Below are 18,834 nucleotides of genomic sequence, written 5' to 3' on the forward strand. Positions count from 1 at the left end.
CGAAATACATTAAAACTACTTATATATGTATCTTCCTATTATTTTATTAAACTAAAACTTAAAATGACTATATTGTATAATAGTTGGCGGTAGTTATATGTTTTCGGTAGAATGAGCTGGAGAAAGCTTACTAAACATACTTTATCATAGAAATTTGGTAGGTGCACGCATATTTGCTTTTTGGAAGGCAATTGTTTTCCTAATAACTTCATTATTAATCCATTTCATCGTCTTCCAATGCTTCATCATCTTCATACTCTAAGCCATCGTAATAACGCCGGGAATTCGAAAACTAAATTAGAAAAATTGAATAATTGTATTGGCATTATTACGCATATGAAAACATTAATGATATTAAAGAAGATACCTGCTTATAAACGCCACGCCAAGCAGCAAATGTACCCATAGCCACGACTGCACCAATTGCTGCCAAGATTTTGGTTTTCTTTTCGGACTCCAAGAAATGTCGCTCTGTTGCTGTTAGTAGGGGATCATTGGATGATTGACTTTTAATGGCTTTCAGTGAATTGAATCCTTCATTTTTGAAAATGTCTTTTGTTATGCGATTAATAAAATTCACTAAATTTTGACAGCCTTTTATGTGATTTTGTAGTGGATTATTGGGCAGTGTGGCTTTAAAAAGTACCGATAAGTACGAATAAACTATAGCATCGAATTCACTAAAGACATCACCGAAAAACCATACTTTCTTTCCTAACTTTTTGGAAAGCAGATTGACACACTTTTTCGCATTTGCGATGAGCTGTGAAAAAAATAAAATTCAGAGATTGTAGCTTTTTTCTTAATAAAACTATTAATGGCATACATACATGGTCCCCATCATGATTTTCCAGCTTATCGCGCGGGTCAAAACCACCCATCACCATAACAATATCGCAGGCCTCCCTCTGATAACTGCTTGGGTAAAAGAAATTGAATGGAAACATTGTTCTTTTTGCATACAGACTGCGCGTAGTATCAAAGTTGTTAGGTTCACCGAACATAAAATAATAGTAGTATGAATGAAGGTTGGTGAAAACCCAATTGGCATAAGCGGGTGAAAGCAACTTGTAGTTTTCTTGCAGATTGGCATCTATCGGGTAGCCCTATTGTGAGTAAAAATTTGCTTTTAAATTATTCAAATAAGTTTAAAAAATATCAAACGGATATATTATTAAACATACATTACTCTGCTCAAAGTTGTCGATAATTCCAATCATATTATCACTTATAAATTGATTTTGGCGAAATTGTGATACCACAAAGGATTTTACTGTATTCAACGTGAAAGAATTTTAATGTATGTATAGGGCTATAATTAGCATTGTTAAAATAAAAGAGCACCTGTTAGGGATCAATGATCGAAAGTATTTAAAAATATGTGATAAGCACACATTACAGAGATTTTTTTAAATTTAATATATAACCAGAATTTCTTCGATTTATTGATATTATTATTTCAGTACAATATTTAAAATAAAATTTATTATAACAATGTTTATTACAATATTTGTATCATTTCCATATATTTGAGTGATTGTGCTCACTTCGTCGTAACTACAAACAATGAACAAAACAATGTATATTTTGGCGCCATATATTTTAAAACATCAACTTTCTAGTTACGCTAACACTTAACATATTGCTTACTCTTAATCGCTGTTACTTTTTGTTTGCTTTCTGCTACCCACAACTTACCTCTTTATCCAAAAGCTTCTTGATTTCTCTGTAGCCACAGAACCTTTTATTTCCAATCTGTAAGTACGGTAATTTACCCGTGCTTGAGCGTATAGGATTAGCATTTGTTTCGATTTGCAGCGGGCATCGTGTGAATTTAACTAAACACTAGAAAATAACAAATAAAACATATGTAAGTAAAAAGTTATATACATTCATATATAAAATAAAGCTATATTGAAATATTTGCTAACTTCTAGCGATTGCTTGGTAAAAATTATAAAAAAAAAACAACGCTTCGATGTATAGTCAAGGTGATGCAACTTTTTCAATCTTAAAAGCAACGGAGTGATTGTCTGTGGGCGCCGCTGTTATATTTCTTACCAGAGCACGTAGGCAATCAAAGTCAATGGACGGCAGACCCCACTCTCCTTTATAAACATATAAAACACCTCCTAAATGCATATCGCAAATTGTCTAACACACGCCACTTCTTTGATAATGCATTTACGATTTCAAATATATGTATAAATTTTTTAAATTGCTATCACTAAACAGCTAAATAAAGATTGGTAACTTGTCTTGTAATCGTACGCGACATGGATGAGTACCGAAAATTTTGCTAGGTTAAGACGAAACGAAATCAGCTGATTTTAATCAAAAAGAAAACGGAATATAATATAGTGTTAGAAAATGCGATTTTTTTGCGATATTGCTACATCTACAATTCGTAAACATCCGTGACAGGAAAAGTATATTCAGATGTATAAATCTTCATTCTCTGCTAAAGTGAGCACCAAATGTGAAAATTTATTAAATTTGTACTTTTAAGGAACTTAATATAACTTACTTCGTGACCTACTTTGAATAATGGCATTGGTAAATTATGATAGCAGTTGCTCATCTGAGGAGAGTATTGATGATTGCCACAAAACATCGATTCAGATGGAAGAAATCACAGGACCAAAATCAAAGATAGCTAGATTGACGCAGCCTATCGAACTAAAGAAGTAAGCTGTTCGTTTATTTATAATTATTTTAATTACAACCTTAAGTATCAATATATTTTTTTACATAGAACTTTACCTTGTGCACTGTCCTTGTTAGGTGCAAAGCCTGCCAACTCTGTACCAAACGAAGCACATTTAGATAATCCAGAAAAACACAATGGACGCATACGCAGTTTCAAACATGAACGTGGGAATTGGGCGACCTATGTGCATATACCAGGCAACCAATATTAAATGATATTTCCCCATACAATGGATAACAATTTAAATTTTAATTGCTCTAGTGCGGTCCGAAATGTTGGAAGATATCCAGGAAGTAAGCCAAGATGTATTAGCTGATGTCATAAAAGATTTACATGCTATAGAAGATCTACATATAAGCTTAAGTCGGACGGTTGTGCTTCAACATCATCACATCGATTCATTCGTCGAGTCGCTAAGAACAACTTTAGAAATTAATGCCAGGTAGTTTAGAAGAATTTAAGCGGATTGGATGTAAGCTAAGTTATTTTAATTTTAAATTTTTAAGATTTTCTATCAGCTTGCGGCGCTTACATTTTTACACCAACGCTGAACGTACACGTACGTTTATTGCACTTAAAGTTGATAATATGCATTACGATAAAGTTCATAAGCTAATGGAGAAAGTGGATGTTGTAATGACAGAATACAGACTTGAACGCTTCTATGAAGTAAGTGGGTATTCAATCGAGTATATATAGTATAATCATCAAGAAACTTTTGTAGGAACCGTCATTTCACATTAGCTTTTTGTGGTGTCTTGGCGATAAAGTCTCCGTGCTAAATGAATACTTGGATATTCTAGAGTCAGCTATAAATGTGGTGTTGGGTGAAAGCAATGCATTCAGTTTATTTATTAAAGAAATCAATTGCAAAAGTGGTAATAAGGAGTTCATTTTTAAACTTAAGTGAAATGTAAGTAAAAATAAATATAACTGTATAAAAATATTTTACTTTTCTTGTTCACTTCTTCTTGCCATTACTGCTTTGTTTGGCATTTTTTTCCTCTTCTTCCAAGCGTGCTTCCTCCTCCATCTCTAGCGCACGTTCATAGCGTCGTCCAAGTGGTGTTTTAGACCACCAGTTGTCAAAGGCTTCTTCCTCTTCGCGGTAAACTGGATCACGCATACTGAAAATTGCAAGTTCTTTTAAAAATGTAATTTATTAATTATTTATACATATATGTATATTCATATTTATAAATTCGTTTATGTGAATGAATAAAAACATGTAGATGAATTGAATATTTAATTTTGTACTCTCTGAGATATGGAAGTACAGAATAATAACCTCAAAGTGTTTATTATTTCGGCATGCGTTAGGGGTTGCGTACGAAGTTGCAGCTTCCGCTTACACGTTAAGACTTCTTTTAAGCACGAATCAATAGCGCCAATCGTATAGCCATCAGAGATCTTTGCCAAAACACTGTAATCCAGAGTTGATAAGCCGCCTGTGTATTCACTAAACACCACGTAAACATAAATATCAATTAACTAATGGATGTTGATAAAAGCTTGCATTTTCAACGCACTCACTTGGCTAGCGCCTTCCAAGCACTCGATCTTGCGCCATAGTCAGGTCGAGGTATATAAATGAAACGATTGTAAGTTTGTTGTAGGAGTTTTTGGTCCGCTTCCCAGGGTAGATTCGATGTGCCTACGAATAGTACACGATCCTCTGGAGCAATAGTCTTTATTAAACGTGGTAAATCTTTCTTCAAGCGCTTCGGGTCTGTACGATCTGTTTTGGGCACTTTTTTCATGAATGGACGCTCTGCATCACCCATATATATAACCGCTGGTTGCAGCAAACGCGATACCTTCGAAACCAAATGTATGAGCATTATTAGACCGGATTTTCCTGGGTATTTGCCCACTATATTGGCGGGTGTTAGATCAAACAGTACAGCACCGACTTCAGTGCAGATAGCATGCAGCAGCGCTTTCTTGCCAGAGCCACGTGGACCAGCTAGTAAAATCGAACGTATGAGTGGGCAAGAATTGCGTATGGGCTCTGAACCCAGTGGCAGTATACAGTATTCGATGAGAACTTGACGAATATCTCCAGCGGATGGGTTCGTACCGGAGCGTTCACTCAAAGCCTTATCGCCTATATATTGACTGAGACGAACTTCTGGATATTTGCGTATAATACCGTTAGTTACAAGCTCCTCGTAAAGTGATTCAGTCGTACGATCAGGGGTAAGATCTTTTTCCTTTTTCTTTTTACTTTTTTTACCTGAACGTCGAGTCTTTTTGCTGCTCTTTTTGGCCTTTTTGCCAATGGCAGTCTGAATAATAAATTAGCACAATTGAAAAATTTAACTGTTTTTTTTTTAAACAAAATATTCGTCTTTTATGTACCTGCAATAATTCCAATTCCTGTCGCATTAGCTCATCGACAGTGCGTCGACACTCTAATTCTATTTCTAAATATTTCTCATTGTAAATCATATCATCGTATTGAGATTGTGAGAGATTACCGCTCTCATCTTTGTTTCGCCAAACCTCATTGAACGTAGTTAATATTTTTAAGACAAACAGTTGTTAACAGTACATTTTTTATTAACTCAATGTAGGACCTACTCTTCAATTGCAGTTTTTATATCTGCAAGAAACACAGATTGTCCTGGATGAAAGTTCTCCCCATCTGCTTGAGTGTCATTGAAATTCAAGTCGCCGCTACGAGCCGGTGATTTCGATTTATCCTTAGTTTTACGTGACTCCTTCGAAGAACGCGCCGAGGAACGACTTAGCTCGCTTTCTGTGCCTATTGTAAGCCAGTAAAATAAAATAAAAGGCTTTAAGAAGCTTTAATCTTATCCGTTGGTGTTTCAAGTAACCGGATTTTAAGAGAGGTGGTTACAAACACAAGGTTTTGTAAAGCATCGGTGTTAAATGCACTCTTCCGAGAGTGCCATAAATAACCAACCTCTTAAACTCGTCCACTATGGTCTCTGACGATTGATTATGATTATATTTTGTCCCCAATATCCCTACCTGGACGACTAAATATATGCAGTGATCCTCCTTGTTCTTCACTCGGGAATTCAGGCAATTTTCCTGTTTTTTCATAGCATTCCTTTATCCAAGTTCGTAATTCATCGGTTATATCTTCGGTAATTGCAGCGCCCTGCTTACACTTGATTTCCTCTCGCACGGTGACTAGAGACGACTCGAGCTGTTGTTTATAAGCTGATTGCGTTGCATAGCGACGTTCATAAATCTAACCGAAAAGAAATGTTCAAATTCAAACCTACAACCCATTTTCGACAACCACAACACTTCTTTGTTATACCTCATTTAACTTTTCTTCCTTTTCTGCTCGTTTTTTTAGCATTGCAGCTGTGGGTGGTACCATGCCGATCAAAATCATTTCTTCCTGCTTTCGTCGACGCGTTATACGTCTCGCCGTATGACCACGCCATACTTTTTGTATCTTCATTGCAGCTAATAATCCCAAATCACTGCGCTCTTTTCCCTTCTCCTCAGTTTTACCTTTATCTTTTAGCATTCGTATCTCTTTCATGAAATGTGCCCGAAGTCGACCCTGACGTGCTCGCTCATGCATCTGCAATAAGCGTATAGCTTCGATTTCGGTCAGTTTTTCATCACTGGGATGCTCCTCTAGCCAACCCAACTTGACAAGAATTTCGTGCATGATACGATTGCGTTGTTCGATCTCTTGACGACGCTCTCGTAAAAAATACCGCGGTATGTGCAATTGAGTATCGTCGGGTGTTAACTGAAGTCGTAGGACAACTTCATCATTGTAACTGAACTCCATTAGATCAATATTAACGAGATCATGCTTGAGCTCAATAACGCGACCCAAACAAGAATCGAGTAGCTTACGCACTAAGAGGCGTTTTTGTGGCTGTATCATCTTGTCATAGATATCCTGTAGTCGATTGGCGATACCAATGTAACGTAAATAGAACTCAAAGACTGTGGTTTGTATGAGCTTCTTTGGCTCGGTCACAGTTTCCACATCCGGCAGAGTCGATGCCAATGCGGCTAGTGCAGTTTCGAAATTCTGACCTTGTTGTTCGTCGGCGACTGCCAGAAGATCAATTTCATGATGTGTTTGGTGCCAAAGTTCATTGTAAAAGTGATTGGACATGGCGCGCGTCAACAAGATAAACGAGATAATTGAACCGTTGTACAGCACAGTTAGGTTTGAAATGTAATGATTATGAAAAACTTAATGCCGCTAAGAGTCAAACTTGTTTGGTAACTAAAACGACTGCAAACCTCCATGACAACGATGATAACTAAGGGACTTGATGTTTTTTCCTTACTGAAATCGGATGGGTTGTAAATATCGTTGCAGTTTTTGCATATAACCGTGCAGACTTCCGGGCAATAAACTTTCGAAGAGGCGGCAGTAGCCAGTACGGTATAAAGTTGAGAGCACAAAACATTTATCCACTTTCTCCCAGATTTGTTTCACAGTCAACCCTTACAAGGTAATGTTTCTAAAAACTCGCATTAAATGGGTAATTCCGACAATATGGTGAAAAATGAACCTTCTAAAATTTTAGTGTCAAATAAGTGTAAAGGAGGCTCACATAGTTGTGCTGTTAAAATACTGCGTAGGTATAATAATGATAATGGACATATTGTATATCTGCCCATAGGTAGACAGTGGATCATAACGCTTTAAGTTATTGGTAATAGATCCATTGAAGTTTTAGTGTTGACCGCTGAGCGATGATCAAGATGTGGAAAAAAAAAATGTCTGTCATGTAGTAAAACACACGACCCATTGCTTGGGTTTTCTTATTTGCTCAGTAAGTTACTGTCAATAGTGCAAACTTGCTCCGTTATAAGAGGCAAAATTCATATTTATTTTTGTTTGTTTTAATTTATTTGAATTTTTCACATTGTCACTGTCATCATATTGAATATAGTTATTATTTTGTGTATTATTGTTTTAGTTGTATAATCTAAGCAAATAATTTAATATTAATTAAACAATTAGTGAATTATTATGATAGTGTATGTATGTATATATGTGTATATAGATACTTGTAATTTATGTATTTATAAATGTCTATGTACTTCTACCTCCTTATGTAGGTTTGTATTAATTATTATTTATGTATTACACAAATGTTTTATATCATATATTATATGTATAATATACATATATGCATAGGTATATGATTATTGTTTATGCAATGTTCTCTTGATTTTTACTGTGATATTTACTTATCTCTTTATTTGCTTTTCATGCGAATTTTGCTTGTTATTTCCTCATCATGCTTCATACACTCTCTAAAGTAATATTGTACGGATGCTTACATATATTTGGTATGTGAACATGTTATTAGACTTTTATATTTTATTTTTGCTTTGTAATCCAATTTTTCCTCAGTTCAACTGGCAAAAATTTAAAGATTCCGCTTGCTTTAAGAGTGCTAATGTATTAAGAGATTTTTCAGATAGTAAATAGTTTTAGTTTAGTTTTTGGAAACAAATGCAATTGATTGTCGTAATTATGAATGTAAAATATAATAATTAAAGAGTCGCACGTTTTCGGAGTTAATGTTTACAAGCATTGGAGGAGAGAGGGGGAGTTCGAGAACAATTCAAGGCGTGAACAGAGCTCTCAGAGGGGCCCGTGCTCTGCAAAAATATTGTGCCAATTCTTTTCTCCAATAATTTTCTACAATTGCTATAATTTCATAACAATAATTGCATTTATTATACTCTGAACAGGGTATATTAAGTTTGTTACGAAGTTTGTAAAACCCAGAAGGAAGCGTCGGAGACCCCAAAAAGTATATATGTATATAAACGATCAGTATGTTGAACTGAGTCGATTTAGCCATGTCCGTCTGTCTGTATGTACTTATATGTATATACGAACAGTCCCTCAGTTTTTAAGATATCGTTTTGAAATTTTGCAAACGACATTTTCTCTTCAAGAAGCTACTAATTTGTCGAAACTGTCGATGTCGGACCACTATAACTTATAGCTGCCAAAGAAACTAAACGATCGGAATCAAGTTCTTGTATGGAAAACTTTCACATTTGACAATGTATCTTCACGAAATTTGGTATAGATTATTTTCTAAGGCAACTATGTAATCTCCGAAGAAATTGTTCAGATCGGCTTACTATAGCATATAGCTGCCATAAAACCGAACGTTTGGAATCAAGGGCTTCTATGGAAAACTTTCACATTTGGTGGTATCTTCACGAAATTTGACATGGATTACTGCTTGAGGTAATAACATAATTTCCGAAAAAATAGTTCAGATCGGATTACTATGGCATATATGTACACTCGGCGAAAAAAAAACCCACACAGTCGAAAATTTTCTAATTTCCTATTTTGAATTGTCACTATTTGCTCAAAATTCACTATTTGTCTTATTTAGCTGTTTTGTCATGTGACTACATTATTTTACCTTTATTTTTACAACCGTTAGAGTCCGCACGTGTTTATTACAGAATTTGCGTTTTTTTCTTTTGGATCAGTTGTGAAAACTAGTAAAGTTGAACACGGTGGTGTCAACCAAAAAGAAAGCAGAAATCGTAGCTTTATATAAAATAAATTATCCAAAGGTCAAAAAATGGGCATAAGAGATTGGAACGTGCGTATTATACATAATTGAAAATTATACGTAATTTAATTAAATAGAAATTAGAAATAAAAAAGGGTAGTGGACGTCGGAAAACAGTAAAACGTCGTAAAAAACGACAAATTAAATGGATGTGCATTAATGATCGCTTTCAACATGTTGGAACAATCAATTCAACATTTTACGAAACCGCTGGGGTAAAAATCACTACAAGTTCTATACAAAATGTGCTGAATAGTCTTGGATTCCGAGCACGACGTCCAGCCAAAAAGCCACTTCTCATTATACGAATGAAGAAATACCGACTAGAGTGGGTAAAATTACACAAAACTTGGACTACATCAGATTGGGGAAATGTTATTTTCTCCGATGAATCGAAATTTAATTTGTTGGAACCTGACGGAAATGGCACAGTGCGTCGTAGGAAAAGGGGAACGTTTTTTGGAAAACTGTGTTTGGCACACCGCAAAGCATTCCCCTTATTTAATGGTGTGGGAGCTGTAACCAAGTTTGGTGTTGGGCCGCTAATTATTCTAAAAAGATCTGTGAATTCCGAAATATAAATTGGAATTTTGAGAGAAGGCGTTTCGCCAACTATTGAACAGCTGTCCGAATACGCCCAAAAAGTTTATTTTCAGGATATTTCAGCCCCTTGTCATAGAGCCATAGCGGTAACCAAAGCACAAAAATATTGAAATATATTTTTTAATAATTTATTACAAACATTTACAGGTTTCAAAACAAAAAGATTTTTATGGAATAGGGTCTCTCACGGGGCCAGGAAACAGTTCAGATCTCAATCCAATTGATAACTGCTGGCATTATTTGGGCAAAATGGTGGTCAAAATGATAAGAGAAAAGCGTCCAAAAAGTCGAAAAGAAATAGAAAACATTGTTGAAGCTGTGCAGAATGAAGAAATTAATAAAAATTATCTGCAACGCTTTTTTGAATCCATGCCTAAACAAATATCGGAGGTTATTAGGCGAAGGGGTGTTCTAAAAAATACTAAGAATTTTTTTATACAAAATATGTTATTTTGATTCGTTAGGTATTCTAATGCTAAATAAAAATCACATAAAACACAAAATATGTGAATAACTTGTTTAAAAATTACATTTTTGTTCATAACAAAATTTACTTCTGTGGTTTGTTATGTGTGTGTTTTTACGTTTTTATCTATAACAAGTGTTAAACTACAAGTTTTTTTATATAAAAATGCTTGACCCTCAAAGAAAAATGATTATCTTAGAATAATATGAATCCAAGTTTTGTGCTATATAAAAGCACTCTGTATAGTGCGTGGGTTTTTTTTTTCGCTGAGTGTATATGTATGTATATGCACCTGTGAAGGGTTAACGTTTTTTCTGGTTATAATTAAAATTATGCTCCTCCAGAGCTCTCACAAGTAAACATCAATTAAAAAATAAAAAATTATCAGATCTGCATCAATGTTTCTTCTGTATGCTTTACTCGATCATTATCAAGTTATAATTTTCTCGAGCAATATAACCTATATCTTCCCTGGGCCCCGATTTTCTCTATGGTATTGCATACAAGCCAGAAATATTGGTTATTAGAACTTTTACCAAAATATAGTTTTTATTTGAAATGCAATCCAAAAGCGTCCAAAACTTTGCAAATACTTTAATTGCAAATGGAAATTAAAAAAAAAAACAGTATCTGAAATTTAAAAATCAAAAGAATTTTAATTTCAATATATAAAATCAGGCTTTTTATCGTATTAATATTACCAATACAGAACTAATTTTCCGCCTAACTTAACTGAGAGCTGCTCAGCCATAAGATCAGATAAATATTTCTAATGTCTATGTTACCGTTTTGAAAGACTTAATGCTGAATCAAAGATTTTATACACATTGGAGAAGCAACGGAATAAAGCTTTGGAGTAATTATCATTTATAAAATAAATTATAACACAGTGGGTATGACATCAATTAATGATGTAATGATCAATAAAAGCAAAACAATATGAAATCCGTTAGTAAGTTGTAAATCATAGTATATATCCATAAATAATTATATTTTTGTTTAAATCAACTGCATTTGTTCCAAACAAAACGTTTAGTGTTATTGAGGACACAACTTTTAGTTTGTATTATAATTGTGTAGAACGTTACGGAATCTTGAGAAGTGCAAATTTTATGTAACGCTATTAGTTAATTGTAAATAGTTTAATTTTGACTTTTAAATGTTTTCTGTAATTATTTAAACTGATAATTTTGAAATGCACTTCTGTTATGTTGTCTGCGAAACTAGTCTTATGTCGAGAGTGTTTCTTTGTTTGTATGCAGTATAAAATATCTTGTTATAACACCTTTCCAAATAGTTAGAATAGTAGTAAGAGTAAGTTATGTAGATCTGTGCTGCCAGCAATGCCTGCTGTTGTCCAAACAATGACTTGAAACACTAAATTACTGAATTTAAACTTTCGTAAAAACAATTCAACAAATACGCGCATCTAAATTAAATGTGTTATGTACATATACTCTTAACACGTATAATTACATAAATGTTTAAATTAATTAATGTTAAATTAGTAGTTTGTATGATCATGATATGAGGATGAGTTGTATGTAAATATGTATATGTGTGTGGTTTTTTGCTGTCGTTGGAAACTCTTTACATAATGTAAATATATTTTTCTTAACTATATTCATATGAACTTAGTTAAATTATGTTTTAGATAGTTTTTCACTTTGCTTGTTTCACAAGCAACGTATTTATACAAAACAGCAGTTATACGAGTATAACTTGAGCGAAGAGACAACGCAATTCAGAGAGAATACGTTTTTTTAAGAATATTAGTAGTAACCCCAAGCAGATTAATTTATAAACAGCTGGGTAGCGATCAGCAGCAGTTCGAAACAAATTTTTGAGTACACAAATTGAAATCAGATTAAAGTTTTCGAAGTTTGAAATGGTTTTGCGTTGTTTACACAGCTTTCTAATTGTAATTTAATATAAAATTTTGTTTATCGTTTCGTTTAAAATTCAAATTGACGTATGATTATAATAGTTGAGCAATATATTTGTGTATAGATTCAACATTTTTATGCCAAAGATTATTAACATAAAATTTAGTTGATGTGATTTATACTGCTTCCTTAAATTTTTATACAATTTATTTCTGCTAATTTTAAATTATAAAAAAATTCTGTAGTATTTGTTTATACTTTTGTGTGGCTGTCATGTGCGAATATTTGAGTTTATACCTGTAATTGTTTAATTTTACGTTAACTGCTTACTAGCTCATTTCCTGTTGTCACTTCAAGTTCTCACATATTCTTTTCAAACAATAAATTTTAAGCAAATTAACATTTTATTACATTCATGTCCACAGGTTCACATTAATATTATGTATTTATAAAAAAAAAATGGATTAAACAAATAGTGTATGTGTGTGTGTTTGCTAATGTGTCTTCGTATAAATAACGTAAGTAAACTTAACATACAATTGTCGTAGCAGCAGTGTTAAATAGTAATATAGTAGTAGTAAATAGTGTTGTAGTACAACATAGTTATTGTAATTAGAAACTAAAAACAAATATACGCATATAAATAATCATCAAAACTAGATAAATTTTTATATTTATTTTATGTTCTAGATTAAGTTTTTAAATTTCATTTTTAATTCACATTTAATTTGTCAACTAGCTGCTATCGTTCAATTTTCACCGGGTACGCACGTGCATTGGCGAAACGAGCGCTATCATTTGCCTTTTATTACACAATATGTATTTTCTTTAACGCCGTTCAAAAGTGCGCTACCCAGCTTATTCTTACATTTTCAACTTAATTAAATTGCAAATACATTTACTTAAAACAATACAAATAAAAACAAACAAATTGTTGAAATCTAACATTTTACAATTTTATGCTTACCAATAAATGTCCCTTTCTTTTAATTTATAACCTTGCTTTAGTGTTTCTAACCTTAAACAATATTAATCATAATTCATAAATATATATATATCTGTGTGTGTGTTTATTACTTGGTAATTTAAGTTGCTCACTTCGATTGGATTGGATTGTTTTAAATGTTTGCTGTTTGCAGTTTGTTTGACTGTCACACCCTACACTCGTAGTGCATTGCAATTATGCTCTCACGCTGGTGTAGTGTTCTTCAGGTGCAACAATTTAACTTTCAGTTCGGAGAATGTTGGACGTTTCGAGGGATTCAAGTCCCACGCCTGCCGCATCATCTCGTATATTTCTGGTGGACAACCCTCGGGTGCCTCCATTTTATAGCCAACTTCAACGTGTTTGACGACGTCGTTGAGGGGCTAAGTTAAAAAAAATAAGTGAATAAACATTAAACAACTCTTAATATTTGAATAAACACATGCTTAAGGTTTTTAGCTTAATTTTGTTTTGGAAAATCCTCGAATAAGTTAAATCATGGATACTTACTATGCGGGGGTAAGGAACTCGACCGAATGAATAGATTTCCCATAACAAAATACCAAAACTCCACATATCGGATTTGTTGGAGAAACGCTAAAAGTACAAATTGGAAAATTGTGTAAATGCTTTAATGCTTGTATATGTTGAACGTTATTTAAAATAGACAAATATTATTCACATACTACTTAATAAAACAATTCATTTTTACATACACCATTCTTGAGCGCTTCAGGCGCCGTCCATTTTATGGGCAATTTGCCCACATCCAGATTATAGCATTCTTCACGCGCCAAACCGAAATCGGAAACTTTGGCAACGCACTCTTCGGAGATTAGTACGTTGCGTGCGGCCAAATCGCGATGCACGACTTTTTTAGCTTCCAAATATTCCATGCCGGAGGCGGTATCGCTGCGCGATAAGAACAATATTATATAATAACAATATATGTAGCTGTGTACATATGTATGTATATGACATGCATTGCATACTCACTAGGCAAAATTGATTTGATCCTTTTTCGTAATATGCTGGCGTCCACGCGAACGTAGATAATCGACCAGCGAACCTTTGCTCATATACTCCGTTACCAAGTAGATGTGTTTGCTTGTAAACACCAATCCTATGAATTTTACCAAGTTTTCGTGCTCTAATGTACTGTTGAGTGGAAATAATAAAATAGTTTTGTGTTAAAAGCAAACAGCAGCATATAATTTTTTGTAGACATACGTCATAACAGAGGCTTCCGCTAAAAACTTTTGTACAGCGCCCTCATCTTTGAGCATCTTAACGGCGACTTTTTCACTACGCAGTATACCCAACATCACATCACCGAACTCGCCTTTGCCAATGCTTTCGCGTAGCTGCAAATCAGCCTCCGGTATGACCCATCCTTTATCAAGGAAATCTTTTGAATTAATGCAGAACTCCTGTCTTCCCTGCTTGGGTAAACATTTGATGAGTTGTGTGCAAAGGCCATCGGCATCAGCTTCATAATGCTACAATTTCGGACAAATAGTCAGTGCGTAAAATTGAAGTAGGTAGTAATAGTGAGTCTTACCGCAACTAATTGCCCCAGATTTTCAAAGTACTCTTCATCGTCGATGGTTAGTTTATTGCCCAAATATTTGACACGATAATGTTCCACTTTGCCCTGAAAGCAGACGCATAGCGTATAGTCGCCCGGGAAGTTCGTCGATTCACGCACCAAAAAGAGGCCGTCTTCGCGTGGTTGCAATAGATGTTCGGCTTCGTCGCGTGTTATGCTGCCATGGAACCAACTGATCGAAGCATATAATTAAGTATTAGAGAAAAAAAACATATTTTTTAGAAACAAATTTATGTTGAGGGAAAGAAATTAGCGGTAGGCATTTCTATAATATGGTAAATATTGTTACAACAAAGACAACACTACCATAGATCTGGCTTACATACGGGAAGACAATTAACAGCGATTCTTGTTGCTTTTTATCGCGTTTCAAGTATTTTCTTACTTTTGACTTGGACATTTTGGTATCCTACCCTACCAAAGAGGGAGCTAAAGCTTAAATGGTAAACAGAAACGATATTACACTATATATGTAGATGATTTTGCGTTTGCGTATACCATTATTAGTGATAAGATACAGAGATAGTATTTGAATAGGAAAGTGTTGTAGTTGCTGTATAAAAACTTTTCAAATATATGCCGGCACCAAGGGATGTTGTTGTTGGCCAAAAGTCATGCCCACCAACTTTATTGAATGCGATGCATTTTATGCCCATAACGGGATATAAAAAGTTTGCCACGAAGTTTGTAACTCTCAGAAAGAAGCGTCGGATACCATATAAAAAATAAATATTAAATGATCAGCACGAGCTGATTCGATTTAGCTATGTCCATCTGTCTGTATATAGTCCAACAGCTTTTGAGATTTCGATCTGAGATTTTGCACGTTCTTTACTTCCCAGGGAGCTACTCCTTTGCCGAAACCGATATCGGACCAGTATAGCATATTAGCTGCGGTACAAACTTAACGATCGAAATAATGTCCTTGTGTCGAAATTCATTTTTATTTGACAAGATATCTTTACGTAATTCGATTTGGATTATTGTCCAAAGCATTATATTTGTTTAATGACGTTTTCAGAAGTCAGTTGTCGATGTTAATACAAGACCCTCTCGAATATCTATAGTAAAGTCTTAAGTGATTTACCTCTGACAAGCTACATAACTCGTGTTCTTTTCATTGTGCTAATGTGATGTTTAAATACCCAGGATCCTTGGCTTGCTATATACATTTTGATTATCTATGTATATATAAATACATACTTACATAGCTATATAGTGGACAAAACCAATAAAATACGTATGTATGTATGTGCATAATGCTTGCACAATAATACAGATAAAAAGAAGAGATAAGCGGATGACGTGTGTCCACTTTATAGGTATTCAAATTTAGTTCGTATCATATTAATAAAAGAGCGTTATTAGAAATTTGTGAGTAGAGGGGTTTTCGAGGTTTATGTTAACGTGGCTATAATAGTACTTTTCGAAAAGGCAATCATTTTACTTATCGCTACAATAAAATTATAATTAATTTATATTTTATTTATTGAAGCTCTACCGCTCATTTCAATAGCAATAATAATGTGCCTAAGTCGATTGCCTTGCATTGCATTACTTACGGCATTGCGTTCAGTTTAACCTCACATTTGCGTTGAGGTTGTAAATGATGTTGATTCCCGCCTCCTAAAGCGTTAGTGGGTGAGTGCAAAGCTGCCACTGCTACGCTAGCATTACTTGCCCAGGCATTGCCCGCCGAACTGCCACTATCAAAACTGTGCAAAGATGTGGACATGCTTGTACCAGTTAAGCTACCGCTACCAGCAGCCACACCACCAGCACTACTACTCCCGCCAGCTGTGTTCAGTGATATCACCGATTGCGTTTGCTGTTGGCTGCTCGTAAGCGATGTGGGCGCTTGTGTTTGATGCAATAGCATATTGCTACTGTGCAAACCGACGCCCAAACCGGCCACATGGGCGCCACTTTTTGGTGGTAAGCCGCGCTCATGTAACGATAAGGCGGCACTATGCTGCGCCGCATTCAATGAGGACGACATCAGATTATTGTTACTATTGCTGGAAGCATTCGCTAGCAACTGCAAGTGCTGCTGTTGCTGTTGTTGTGTGACGGCGGCCACCGCGGCGGCTGTCACACCACCCGTGGGCGCACAATTACCGGTAGTTGGTGCAAAGGTGGATAAAACGTGTGCATGTGCATGCGGCTGTGTCGTAGAGCCGGTCAATTGTGCCGTCTGCTGTTGTTGTTGCTGCTGATGATGATGATGCTGCTGCTGTTGTTGTTGATTGGGTGATTTTGGTGAATGATTGCTACCAACCGCGGTCGATATTAAATTATGACTATTAAGTGCATGCGAGGACAAATGGATTGCGTTGTGATGTTGACTCTGAAAACAAAAACAAATTACAATAATTCACACTAATATTTGCTGCAATAATTACCACATTGTTGTGATGATGCGGCGGAATATTCGGCGGTACAATGTGAGGCTGCGATTGACTCAGCTGTTGTTGATGCAACAAATTGGCACCAACGCCGCCAGAGTTCGCCAAACCGATGCTCCCCGCACCGGCAATGCCACCACCCCCGCCTGTTCCCACGCCAACGCCAATTCCTAGGCCAGCGCCACCAACGCTATTAGCGTGATTGGGTTGCGGCGCGGGTCGTTTATTATGTCGCAAAGGCGCTGTCGGCGGCATTTGATGCCCGGTGGATTGTAAAAACCATGGATCGCCTGCTGAATTGGCCGCCACTGTCACAGATGGTTGCGAGAAGCCGCGATGATGACCAACCACTGTTGTTTGTCCGCTATGCTGGGTCGCCGTGGCGTGACTGTGCATCACTTTTTTATTGCTCGCTTTTGGCGAGGGTGTGAACGCAGACGACGACGCCGGCGTGACAGCCGTTGACGTCGCTGGCGTTGGCACTACACCAGTTGTTGTACGTGTGCACGCTAATCCAGTTGCCGCAGTGGCGCTACCAACTTGTGTAGCGGAATTCTTTGAAGTTGGCGCTTCACTGCAAACTTCGACGCTGTTGTGGTGATATTCTATCGCAGCAGTATTATGTTTACTATTAGTGTGACTGCTACTACGGCCACTCAGTTGCTGCCCACGTTTAAAGTGTTGCACTGCCTGTTCTTTGATTTGAGGTGTGTTTGGCTTTTGCTGAGTTGCTGAGGTTACTTTGGTCGTAGGTGTTCTACTGTTTGTTGGAATTGGGGTATTTGCGGCAGTCGGTGTTACTTCGTTAGTGCTACGGCGGGAATTTAAAACTGTTGCTGCTGCTGCGCTTATGTGCTTTAAGCCAGATATGGGCGACTGCTGTTGTTCTGTCTGCGCCTGCAGTTCCTTAAACGAGTGCTGACTCTTACTATTGCTTTTTGGGTGACGATTTTCTTTCGAAATTAAAGCGTCCTCGTCTGCAAATATAAAATAACAGATACAATTTTCAAGGGCTTTGCAAATAGTTATGCTTTTTTTGTTGGTTTGAAATGCTGAAATATAATTTAATATTTAACATTTCATTATTTAACATAACACTTTATAAGTCGTTTAACACCGTCGAAGGCAAAGCTAACCACACACTCATTGTTGATTGTTTATTTTACATTTTCGTTGAAATATACTTCTATTACATACATATATTAATTTACCACAACATGTGAAAAAAATAAAAGTCTATAACAACAATATTACACGTATTACGTAAAAAGTACGGAAATTAAACCACACTCCCAACTGGTGGCTTCTCGTCGTTCAACTGCCGTCCCACAGCCGCGCTAATAGCAATGTGATAATAAAAATTCAAGTTCAAATGCGAATTCTCTGAGCTTTTGATATGCTACTGTTATTCTCATGTACGATTCTTTTTTTATTTGCAATTTAATTTCCATTTGATTCACAATTTTAAATGAATTCAAATTAATGCGGCAGCTGGAATTCTATTTACGCGACTTATTAGCTGAAAGCGTAGCATTTTTAATGGATCGACTGTCACGCCGCCAGCTAGACAGAATATAACGATGTGTAGCAAACTTGTA

General features: G+C 35.6%; 4 protein-coding genes and 1 long non-coding RNA gene across 7 annotated transcripts; 2 read left to right on the forward strand and 3 right to left on the reverse strand.

Annotated features, from left to right (window-relative positions):
• Positions 1-18: 18 nt before the first annotated feature.
• Positions 19-2,304, reverse strand: LOC105231550 (metaxin-1 homolog). Its single transcript, XM_011212900.4, has 5 exons — positions 2,062-2,304; positions 1,699-1,845; positions 831-1,106; positions 368-763; positions 19-292 (listed from the first exon to the last, which is right to left on the reverse strand). The coding sequence occupies exons 1-5, from the start codon at positions 2,140-2,142 to the stop codon at positions 215-217; spliced, it is 978 nt and encodes a 325-aa protein (XP_011211202.1). The 5' UTR covers positions 2,143-2,304; the 3' UTR covers positions 19-214.
• On the forward strand, positions 1,736-1,971 carry LOC125779948 (uncharacterized). The gene is made up of 2 exons (XR_007423467.1): positions 1,736-1,870; positions 1,938-1,971. It is a non-coding gene; the product is annotated as an uncharacterized LOC125779948 (long non-coding RNA).
• Positions 2,305-2,313: 9 nt separating the features above from the next.
• On the forward strand, positions 2,314-3,952 carry LOC105231548 (U6 snRNA phosphodiesterase 1). 2 transcript variants are annotated; one of them, XM_029552583.2, is made up of 7 exons: positions 2,314-2,441; positions 2,510-2,687; positions 2,756-2,907; positions 2,972-3,152; positions 3,217-3,379; positions 3,435-3,623; positions 3,727-3,952. In XM_029552583.2, exons 2-6 carry the CDS (start codon positions 2,548-2,550, stop codon positions 3,618-3,620), a joined length of 822 nt encoding a protein of 273 aa, XP_029408443.1. In that variant the 5' UTR covers positions 2,314-2,441; positions 2,510-2,547; the 3' UTR covers positions 3,621-3,623; positions 3,727-3,952. The 2 variants fall into 2 exon arrangements, with proteins under 2 accessions (XP_029408443.1, XP_011211198.1); XM_011212896.4 differs by having other exon boundaries at positions 2,398-2,687; positions 3,750-3,952.
• LOC105231549 (dynein regulatory complex protein 11) lies at positions 3,525-10,490 on the reverse strand. Its single transcript, XM_049461180.1, has 7 exons — positions 6,006-10,490; positions 5,708-5,933; positions 5,297-5,477; positions 5,072-5,228; positions 4,244-4,998; positions 3,999-4,169; positions 3,525-3,837 (listed from the first exon to the last, which is right to left on the reverse strand). The coding sequence occupies exons 1-7, from the start codon at positions 6,828-6,830 to the stop codon at positions 3,672-3,674; spliced, it is 2,481 nt and encodes an 826-aa protein (XP_049317137.1). The 5' UTR covers positions 6,831-10,490; the 3' UTR covers positions 3,525-3,671.
• A 2,132-nt stretch (positions 10,491-12,622) lies between these two features.
• Positions 12,623-18,575, reverse strand: LOC105231547 (tyrosine-protein kinase Src42A). 2 transcript variants are annotated; one of them, XM_049461173.1, is made up of 9 exons: positions 18,448-18,575; positions 17,234-18,213; positions 16,394-17,178; positions 14,784-15,003; positions 14,453-14,721; positions 14,219-14,380; positions 13,939-14,134; positions 13,733-13,819; positions 12,623-13,605 (listed from the first exon to the last, which is right to left on the reverse strand). In XM_049461173.1, exons 2-9 carry the CDS (start codon positions 17,630-17,632, stop codon positions 13,426-13,428), a joined length of 2,298 nt encoding a protein of 765 aa, XP_049317130.1. In that variant the 5' UTR covers positions 17,633-18,213; positions 18,448-18,575; the 3' UTR covers positions 12,623-13,425. The 2 variants fall into 2 exon arrangements, with proteins under 2 accessions (XP_049317130.1, XP_049317129.1); XM_049461172.1 differs by having other exon boundaries at positions 18,434-18,569.
• Between the last annotated feature and the right edge of the window lie 259 nt (positions 18,576-18,834).

This window comes from Bactrocera dorsalis, unplaced genomic scaffold, assembly GCF_023373825.1.
Source record: "Bactrocera dorsalis isolate Fly_Bdor unplaced genomic scaffold, ASM2337382v1 BdCtg011, whole genome shotgun sequence".
Classification (NCBI taxonomy): domain Eukaryota; kingdom Metazoa; phylum Arthropoda; class Insecta; order Diptera; family Tephritidae; genus Bactrocera; species Bactrocera dorsalis.